This window comes from Oxyura jamaicensis, chromosome 4, assembly GCF_011077185.1.
Source record: "Oxyura jamaicensis isolate SHBP4307 breed ruddy duck chromosome 4, BPBGC_Ojam_1.0, whole genome shotgun sequence".
Lineage (NCBI taxonomy): Eukaryota > Metazoa > Chordata > Aves > Anseriformes > Anatidae > Oxyura > Oxyura jamaicensis.
Window position 1 is genome coordinate 33,783,917 of NC_048896.1, and position 11,181 is coordinate 33,795,097.

Here is an 11,181-nt window from a genome sequence, read left to right on the forward strand (position 1 = left end):
AATGGCAAGAAAATTTTGTTGCTCCTTTTCCATGGGGAATTCATTCTATTTTCAAGGCTATTCGTAAGGCCACGCAGAGGCAACTATGATAACAAACAAAAAGATGCCTAAATAAAAACAACAACCAAAAAAAAATCTGAAACCTTTCAACACATGAGGAAGCCTGATGCGGTATGAACGGTCTGAACCGTTGCGGTCTGCAGTCTGAACTCCAATGACATCAATTCATCTTAAGAAGGATTGGACAAAATTGCACTATTTTCAGATGTCACAGATTGGTGTTTTTTTGTGTGCGGCTCTCCTTAAGTAAGCCAACTAATGTGCATTTAGCTTCCCAAACTGTTTTGTACTTTTAGAATTGGTCACTCCACCTTTTTGGGCAGTATTAGCAGTCATTGACCGCATGGAGCCTGCCACATTATATCCTGGAACAGGACTAGAAACTGGCAGCAGCAGGACAGGACAGGACTAGAACCCCTTTAACAACAACAACAAAAGATGCTTGCATGTACTTGCGTATTTCATGGCCAATTCAATGATATAATTAGCAGTCAAGCAGAAGTTCAGGCATTACCCGGGTGTCACCAACCAGTCTTCTGTCCTCCACATCTTGGCAATGCCAGCAGATAAGTAGATAATTCTTAAACTATCGCTATTTATTTAACCAGAAAATGCTGTTTTTCTATACCACTATAAAGAAAACCAACAATCCTACTACAGACTCTTCTTCATTTTACAGAATTATAATTGTCTCTTAGTTGGAAATCCAAAACAAATGTGGGCTTCAGATATTGACAGAGAGCGTAAAGAGCCAAGGCATGAGACCAGTAGCCCACATGGGAATGGTATAGCGCACTCCAGAGTGAACCTTCAGGCAATTACTATGAGAGCCATAAAGACAGAGATAAGGGCTATTGCCAGAAAGGCTCTAGACATAGCAAAAAGTAACATCCTCTAGTGCAACAGATGGGGCATGCCATAATGGATTTATGACCAGCCAGGCAGCATTGCTGCAATCATGAACAGAGCTCAGTACTTAGGCACGTAACGCATTCCCCCAAAGCCATCATCATCCAACCCTGGCAGAAGTTCACTCGCTGCTTGCTTGCATTGCAAATGTTTGAGAACATCTCCTACAAGAGAAGAGTGTGAATAGCAGAACTCTGGCCATAACAAGTCTATGGGTGCGGGAAGGAACATCACCTTCAGGGAGCTATGCTATTTTGGTATACCCATGGTGCCTATGCCTTGCTGCTGCTGCAAAAAAAGACCAAATACAGGTGGTGCATTTGAGCTTGCCCTAACCCGGTACAGGAACTTCCTCATGGCTTTGTTTTTTGACTAGTTGCCTGTAGGGCCTTGCAGGTAGATTGCTCTATCATTTGCTCAAGGATTATATTTTCATCTTATTGCTGTGCACCTTTAAAACCTGTGCCTGTAGGTTTTAAGCTATACCGGAGTTCATAGAATCATAGAATATCCCGAGTTGGAAAGGACCCATAAGGGTCATCAAGTCCAACTCCAAGTCCAACTCCAGGTCTACCCAAAAGTTCAGACCATGTGACTAATTGCACAGTCCAATCTCTTCTTAAATTCAGACAGGCTCGGTGCAGTGACTACTTCCCTGGGGAGCCTGTTCCAGTGTGCAACCACCCTCTTGGTGAAGAACCTCCTCCTGATGTCTAGTCTAAACTTCCCCTGCCTCAGCTTAACTCCATTCCTGTGGGTCCTGTCACTGATGTTTATGGGGAATAGGTCACCCGCCTCTCCACTCCCCCTCGCGAGGAAGTTGTAGACCGTGATGAGGTCTCCCCTCAGCCTCCTCTTCTCCAGGCTGAACAGGCCCAGTGACCTCAGCTGCTCCTCATATGTTTTCTTCTCCAGGCCCTTCACCATCTTCATCGCCCTCCTCTGGACACTCTCCAACAGTTTCATGTCCTTTTTGTACTGTGGTGCCCAGAACTGCACACACACAGTACTCGAGGTGAGGCCGCACCAGCGCAGAGTAGAGCGGAATGATCACTTTCCCCTCAACCGACTAGCAATGCCGTGCTTGATGCACCCCAGGATATGGTTGGCCCTCCTGGCTGCCAGGGCACACTGCTGGCTCATATTCAACTTGCTGTCAACCACGACCCCCAGATCCCTCTCCGTGGGGCTGCTCCCCAGCATCTCGTCGCCCGGTCTGTATGTTCAGTTTCAAACAGTTTCATTTGTACTTGCTTGTGGTTTGAAAGCTTATTATTCATCTCACCCAGAAAAATAAAACGATGAAGGGAATTTCCATGTGAACTTGGAGTAAGCAAATCAAGCATGCCAATGGGATCTGTGATGGTGACCAGTTAAGGTCCACCTTCAGAAAAGACATGTATCAAGGAAGCACACGTGAGTGATACTGATAGTAATATACAGCCTGTGGTGATGGTCTTCTCAAGGAGGTCCTAATGCAAATACAACCAGGAATAAAATAAAACACAAAGGAATCTACATGATAGATGTAGATGTTCACAGATGTTCACTTCCCTTCAGGGAAGCAGGCATGCAAACAGGCCCCAGCGGATACATTCACTGGAACGTTCTGTAGCCTCAGAGATTTTCTTTAAGGTGAGGAAAGAGCCAACGCTTACCAACAGTTGTGCTTGGTTTTTGCTGCTACAGACCCGTCAGAGCTCTGGTTGCATGAATTTCCATGCCAGTCTAGTTGCATCACGTAGCCTTCATCAGAATGCCTTTAAGGTGTCAAAATTATGTTCTTCAGGGGAGAATGGTTCTGGTATCACGTAGATGTTGGTGTGATTTGCTCCACTCTAAGCAAGTGTCTAGAATCTTGAGATTTATTTTTGAGTATGACTCTTCCTTGGCTGTTATTTGTCATACTAGGCAAAGTTATTCCACATGTAAGAGGGGATGACAAGCTCTATCAAAAAAAATCCCTTCTGAACTTTTCAAAAAGAACATTCTCACTATCTTAAGCATTTTTACACCATTAGCTTACGTGCTGCATATGAAAAACAAATGCTAAATGTGGCGCCTTACACTGAGTGCTATGGTGAATAGGTATGCCATACAATATTCCTATCATTACTAAATGAATCTCTATTGTATCCAGGAAGCTATTAGAGGTCTTATACGGCTTTTATTAATAGAACTGTGATCTCTGTGGAATGCAAGTTGAGAAAATGCCTCATGCCTATCTTCCCTACCTAACAACTGTTGCTGAGTGACATTATCAATTGTAACTTGTTAGAGTAGAATAATAGGAAAACTCTTCTCTAATTATTTGCTACAGTTCAAAAATCAAGCTTTCCAAATAGTGGATCTCTAACAGTGTAACATAGCATTATTTCCAATTTCCAGGTTGCATTTAGTGGACCTGGTTTCTTGGTCTGCCCAAGCAGTGCTCAGCTTACAAGAAAAAGCAGGGAATAACAGACTTAATACTATTTACCAGTTTCATAATCCTGAAAGGAGATGGGGACTCCAGTCTTAAATGGCATAATCCTAGCCATTGGCATAATTTAGGATAACTAGGAATAACTAATGTACTGGGCATTTCTGCCATGCATGTCCATGGCAGATAAAGCAGAGAAGGGTAGCTTAGATCTTGCCGTGTTCATTCAAGAGTATCAGGAGTAGACTTTTTTTTAACCTATAAGAAACAAGAGCATATTCACCTCTCCAGTTCTACAAAAATAGTATAATTAGCTTTGAGAAACTGTACTCAAACACTACAAATACAAATTCTGCTTTAAAGTAACTTTCAAATGCAACTTAAAAATAGTATAGTTATGCATAAAGTGATAGTCTATGAATATGTTTGCTGAGTTGACATAATTAAAATTAGGATCTTAAAGAATAAACATTTCATGTTGTCAGAAGTATAGTACAACAGTCATGTTGTACTTCTATACAGACCCCACATACCTGTGTAAGTACATGATTAGTTGTTTGTTGCTTACATTAACTTCTGCCAAGTTATTATTTTAACAGTTTCTGCTTGCAGCTAAAAGCACTTTGACAGCTACTGAGTATCAGTTTTAATTTTGATAAAATTAATTTCAACCTAGAGAAGAGCAGGCTCTGGGGAGACCTTAGTGTGGCCTTTCAGTACTTAAAGGGGGCTACAGGAAAGCTGGGGAGGGACTCTTTGTCAGGGAGTGGAGTGATGGGACAAGGGACAGTGGCTTTAAACTAAAAGAGGGTAGGTTTTGTTTAGATATTTGGAAGAAATTCTTTATTCAGAGGGTGGTGAGGTGCTGGCACAGTGTGCCCAGAGAAGCTGTGGATGCCCTATTCCTGGAGGTGTTCAAGGCCAGGCTGGATGGGGCTTTGGGCAACCTGTTCCAATGCGAGGTGTCCCTTCCCATGACAGGGGGTTGGAACTGGATGGGCTTTAAGGTCCCTTCCAACCCAAACCATTCTGTGATTCTATGAAAACATAATATTTTGCCTTACACAGGTTTATGAATGGTAATTATATCTCCAACTTCTATTATATTATCTATATTAATCATGTTATGGACTCTTCCATATAAGCCAAGCCGTCAGCAGTATTTCCCAGTAGAGTTTATGTCTTACGGTCCCCAAAACATCTAACAATTAGTTATGTCTGAAGATTTGATGCATGTACTTTTGAAATCAGAGCCTACTACCTCATCCTAAAGCAAAGGAACTATAAAAATCAGCTCAATCTCTAACTCAGCACTTGTATGTATAGAGTACTTTCATGGTATGAGCAGCTGGTTGGTATAGTAGGAAGAGCCTAAAGGTTGCTTTGATCTTTGGGTTTCTGTCAAGCAACAGGTGTACAAAAGCCTGAGTTATTAACTCTTCACAGATCTGGAAATACTGCAAGAGAATTAATCTTACTGTGCAAGTCACTGTTACTGAAGATAGCCTATTAAGGAGCTAATTATACCCCAAATTAATCTGCAAGTAAGTTCATTTTTGTAGGTCGGTTTATAGGGCACATAACTTTAAAACTGAATAAACATACATGTGCTATGACATTTTCCATAAAATAAATTAATAAAAATATTTTTCTAGAATAATTAATAAATACACGTTCACTTTAACACAAAAGCTAGGTAAACAGAAAAGCTAGATAGACAGAAAACCTAGGTATCATAATCTATTTATAGCACAGCTATAAGTGCCTGATTGCAAAGCACTTAGCTCTAAATAACTAATCAGTCCCTTTCAATTCAATGGGGCAAGTATTGAGTATATGAGTAAGTGTTTACAAGATCAGTGCCAAAGTAACTAATCCAGTAAAATAATCCAGTAAATTGGACCTTTACAATAGAATGGATGCCTTTTTCATTTAAGCCTTTTATGCTACTAATACCACTGACTTCACCAGAGGCCAAAAAATAAAAAAAATGATAGTTTATTAAGACATAGTGTCTAATCTACTTTAAACAAATGTAAAAGACTGCATAGTTTTGTCCTGCATTTGGTGCTATTTGGTGTTTTAATACTGAAAATACTGATGATGATTTATTTTTTCTAAAATCTGTGGATGACACTGAACTGCAGGTGCTGCAACTGCTCAGAGGGCAACAGTTTAAAACAGATTTGAGTAAAATGGAGAAATTGTGTGAAGTTAGCTGAAGGCAAGTATAAAGTATTATACTTAAAGTGGAAGAAGCAAATACATAATACGGTGACACTGTTTTAACATGCGGTTTATAGTTGGCCACAATCCATAATACTGTACTGTGGGGAAAAAAAAAAAAAAAAAAAAAAATCACCACAGGAGTATCACATATACAGCACGTGACATAAGTGTCCCACTTTTGTACAACGGATAGTTCCACTGGGTGCAGCCATAAAGTGTCAGCTGGAGCACTCCGTTTAACATGAGGAATTAGACATGAATAAAGATGTCTGTGAATTGCATATGCACTGGCACAAGTCCAGAGGCAACTACAGTAATTCCAGGTCTTGAAAACAAGACTTAAGAGAACAGACCAAGTGAAATCCTTTTTCCTTTGTGCTGGAAAAGACAAAAACTACAGAGATGGGAACACTCATGCTAGTAGTCTTTAAATTTCATACTTGGAAAAAAACTGATAAAAGCATTCCTTATATAAGATTTACGTAGATCTCAGGTTAAGTGGGAAGCATTCTAGTGATGAGAATAGTAAAAATTGGCATCGGTTGCATAAGCACACTGCAGAAATTACTATTATTGAGCATTTTAGAAACAGGTTAAACAAATATTTACCAGGCAACCCTTGTATATTTGGTACTAGAGGGTCCAAATTACCTCTCAAGGTACTTCTTAGCTGTACAGAAGAAAAGTTTTACTCAAACTTCATCTTCATAAACAAACTGTAATTTATAATTAGTAGAGATTTTATACACACATTTCTGGACTTATCTGATGCTGGACACTGATCTAGTTCTTATATTTCAATGCCACATACACCATATAATAATTTAAAATTAATTATGGGCATTGTCCCAATCCAACTGTTCACATACATGTGAGATCTAAAGGATAAATTTAACACAGTAGACTGCAAAGAAAATGAGAGAAGATATTTCTGAAATCTGAAGGAAGAAAACATGATGTTTCACTTCTATCTAGCAAGAAGACTGCAACAGGTAGATGATATAGGTAAAGCTGTCTCCTTGTGTTCGACAACAACAAAAAAAAAGTCACAGAACTAAGGCAGTCAGCCAAGAAATTGTTGGTTCCTAGGCCTCAATTCCTGTATTCACCCCTACACCTTCAATATGGTAAAATGAGTTCCATAATGTACTAGTGCTCAGTACCTAAAATGTCCTCAATTATTAAAGCTTTGTACAAAGCATGGCTTATTTTAACTCAAGAACTCAATTTGCTAAATATGGAATAATGCCTGTGGCTAGTAGCACATTTCCAAAGGCTCTTTTCTTCTTCAAAATTATAACACTCTATCCTAGCCAGCCTTTATAACAGCAAAAAGCAATTTTGTAATACTACAAGCAAACTGAAAATACGAGCATTAGAAGGATTTTAAGAGTAATATAATCAAGTTAAAACTAGAAAATGAAAACCAACATTTCCTCTAATGGGAGCTACTCCTAAGATACTATAAACTTCAATTAGGCAATGATAGGCTATTTTTTTTTGTTTTGTTTTGTGGGCAGGTTTCCTGCTGAGACTTCTCTGTTGCCTAATAAAAAAATAAAATAAAATAAAATAACAGGATTGGTAATCAGCTAGATATTCAGTATTTAATTTTATTATTTAATGGTTGGAGCTGTGGCTTCACAGAACTTACTGAACATCTTCCAGATATTACTTTGAACAGGATATTTTGTTCACGGTATTTTATAAACTCTATGAAGGTATCTCCATACGGTACTTCACAAAGATAAACAAACTAAATGCCACAACATGGTGTGAGCTAAGGCAGTATCATGCCCCCTTCTACAAACACAGAGCAAAGATGCAGACAGGGTAAGAGAAAATCAGGATTTTGAAGAGTCTCACTAGCATCTCAGAGAGCAAGGACCAATACTGTTAATCATGACAAATGGCTGAATTTGTAGATTATGAAACATTAGCTGAACACTTGCTTAGAACTGTTCCAAATCTAGACACAAACACTGCAGGTTGGACAGTGAAAAATACAGTTTACACACAAAATAGTTGCATTAACTGTTTTTTTGTTTGTTTGTTTTTTAATAAACCAAACAGAAAAACAGAAACTCCACAGTATGTGTGAGCCTTTAAGATCAGTATAAATGTCTGCTACCTGAGCAAAACAGCAACCTGCAAGAGTGACAGATCTTGATCTTTTGTATGGGCTGACTAGTAGAAGGCCGAACATACATTTATTTGGCTATAATATCTCAGATATCTGATGACTGACCTGGATTCAAAAGATGACATAGGGAAGACTATTTTGCTTTTCATCTTGATGCAGTTTATTCCTTTCCCTCTACTTTTCCCCCAGTCTTTTCCTGCCTTACTCAGATTTTGTGTCTGCCTTCACAGACAGATCCACCTTAGAGCTAGAAGAAAGTTTTCTGACAAAAAGTTCTTATCAATGTTAAGCAAGGGCTACCTACCATATACTCTGTGAGTATTTTTGCCAGTGGGACAGATGGTCAGTCCTTTCCATCCCACTCTAGGGAACATGTGTACATACATACACCCACACATACACCTATACATATATTCACACACAAGCACATATGCGTAATAGTTCATATGATCTGATTAATATACTCAGATGTAAAAACCTGGGTTTCAGAACTTTCTCTAAATCATGCAAAGAAGACATGATATAAATACACCTCAAGTAAAATGTTCTGCAAAGCAAGCAAGTTTCTTCTTTGTCCCAATACTGAAGAAGGAAAAGATCTTCAAGTTTGTAGCTGGTTTTTGGCATATTTCTAGTTTTCCCCTTCACATTTAACTCACATTATTTCTAAGGTAACTCATGTTACCTAGAGATCAATGATGAATGTGATAAAAGACAAGACAAGTCTTCCTGTTTTGTTGCTGAACTCAAACTTTCAGTCATCTCAGAACACAAGGAGCAATCAAAGACAAGTGAGGCATCAGGGATCCCATGCTGAACAAAAGCATGGCTCACTCAATTAAGAAAAGAGATTTCTGTTGTCTGTGACCCAGAAAAAGTATTGTATGAAAATGGTACTGGCTCACCAGAGATGAGCTTGTGAGAACAGTAATGCCCAGTTCTGCCAAAGTTCTGCTTCAGCAAACAGAAAAAGGAATTTTCACAAGAGCTTTCAACCCAGTAAAATTTTCACACAGATGCACAAAAGCTCACCCTGACAAACAGTAAGTTTCCTGATACATTCCAAGATGCTCATTCAAGGTGCAGAACGATTGTATCTTCCCCATCCCTCCAAGCATTCAAGGCCAGATTGGATGGGCTTTGAGAAACCTGGTCTAGTGGGAGGTGTCCAGGCAGGGATGGGTAGAATTAGATGATCTCAAAGGTCCCTTCCAACCCAAACCATTCTATGATTCAAATAAACTATAACTTTAACCTAATCAAGAAATAATTCTCAGAACTATCTGGACTAGTTTCACTAGAGTGTTGCAAAATAATAATATGCCAAGTGTGGAAAATTTCACCCACACGTGGCTAAAGTGGGGGCAACCTTAGAAGCCACGGGGAAAGAAAAATGTCTTAAATTGGGAAGTGTTTGGCAGCCTTAGGCATAGGCCTCTCTCCTAACAGGACATTGATTGTAATACTTCAGTTTTATTCTGAATTTAATATTAATATGCAAAAAAATACTTCTACTACTAATAATAATTTGCTTAAAGAATCTAACAGTGTTCCTTCAGATTTTTCTTAAAAATAACAGAGAACTATAGAAAAAACCTCCTCCTACGTATCATTTGACAAACTGGATATAAAAGAGGCTAGCAGATAATTGCCTGAAAATAATAAATAAATAAATAAATAAATAATACTTAAAAAAAACACAGCAATAAAGAACACAAACTTTAGCGATAAGATAGTAAATACAAATATACCTTGTCCTTGAGGAACTCCATAAAATTCTGCAGCTATCCTTGCTGCTTCCTTACGGTTCCCTTTCACAATGTAGAAGTGACTGAGTATAGCAAGGCTGATCTTCACAAAAAGTTTAAAACAAAAAAGGGAAAGTATAGTAAAGTAGACATTGGATAGCTGCTGGGCAAAAGGGCGACTTTCTTCTATGACAGTCATTGCTGCAGCAAAATCTCTCTCAGTGTTTGGGTAGGGCTCTCAAATGTGTTGATAAGATCATATGGCTCCAGCTACGCACTCTTGGGAACAACTGGTGCTGAGGAAAGAAAATATCAGCTGGTCATGATGCTTGCTGCTCAAAATATGAGGATTATTTATACTGTACATAGTATTGAGTTCACTACCACTCCTGCTGGCCTGGTGATATTCAAGTGGGACGGAATATAACAGATAAAAGTTGCAAGAGCCTGGATTGTACTTGTTCCACTTAAAAGGTCTGTTTCATTCCAGATTCTGCATTTGTAATTCATTTATTTATCATATTTATACACGTTTAAAAAGACACTGTCAAAAATATTATTATTATAAGCTACAATTTCATGTACTAAAACAGCTAACTCAGGTAAATAAGTCAGTTTCTGCTAAAATAAGTTCTTCTGCTTAAGTACAAGTGCTCTTTTATGTAATTCATTTTATGTTTGGCTAACATTTTTCTTAAAAGAACAGAACCACATCACTAAATACTCGAAATACACATTAATAAAGATACATAGGTTTTAAAATAGACAAGCTTTGACAGCCTCCTGTTATTTTTTTCAGGCTGAATGAAAATAGCACGTATGCATGGCTTATAGCATAAGCATGGCTTATAGCTTTTTTTTCTTAAGAAAAAAAAATCAAAAAAAACAGCACTTAGAGCAGGTAAGAATCAAACTCTAACATGTGCTTATAAAAAAGATCTCAACATTTTAAATAAAGGCACTAGTAAATATACAGCATGAAAAATTTCTACTGCTTATGATACACATTTCATTGTGCTGTTTCATATTATTTTAAGCTAATGATGTGGCAGGTTTTATTTCTTGGCCGGTTTTAGAAAGGGGAATCAAAGTTCTTCAGATTTTTGAAGAATTAATTTGCTTATATACCATAAGCTTATTACTCATCGTTATCAGAAGTCACACACCAGTTGTTCCATTAGTGTGAGTAATTACTAATGAGTAAATTATGGTGTCATAACATGACACAAATTGAGGAGCCACAGAACATAACTAGATTCCTAAGTAAGCTATGGCCCTAAAATAACTGTGGCAGCATAGGTGAGGGTCCTATTTTAATTCCGTTATATTTCCTATTAAATAAAAAAGAAATAGTGTATTTACTTATAACTTAAAATACTCTACATATAGTAATCTTAAAGTGAAACACCCTTACTATTCTACTCTGGATTCTCTTGTTTGATTGTCAAAAAAAAAAAAAAAAAAAACACATTTTAGAATGTTGGCAACTGTCCATGAGGAACAGTGGGTATGATCCAAATGTCACTGCATCCAAAGATCCCCCTGCCTTTAATGAACAGCATAGCAGACATTAACAATATGATACAAAATCATATTTCTAAAGGAAAAGTGGCAATTTATATATATATATATATATCAGCCGGCTCCATGAGTAATTTATTACAGTAAGA

At 38.0% G+C, this 11,181-nt stretch overlaps 1 protein-coding gene across 2 annotated transcripts in view; it reads right to left on the reverse strand.

Annotated features, from left to right (window-relative positions):
- Positions 1-9,814, reverse strand: part of ASB5 (ankyrin repeat and SOCS box containing 5) — a 26,323-nt gene extending 16,509 nt beyond the window's left edge. Inside the window, exon 1 of one of the 2 annotated variants that reach the window (XM_035324119.1) lies at positions 9,515-9,814. In XM_035324119.1, the coding sequence (XP_035180010.1) occupies positions 9,515-9,710 (196 nt within the window). In that variant the 5' untranslated portion in view covers positions 9,711-9,814. The remainder of the gene's footprint in view (positions 1-9,514) is intronic. The other variant, XM_035324122.1, reaches the window with a different exon arrangement.
- Positions 9,815-11,181: the final 1,367 nt, after the last annotated feature.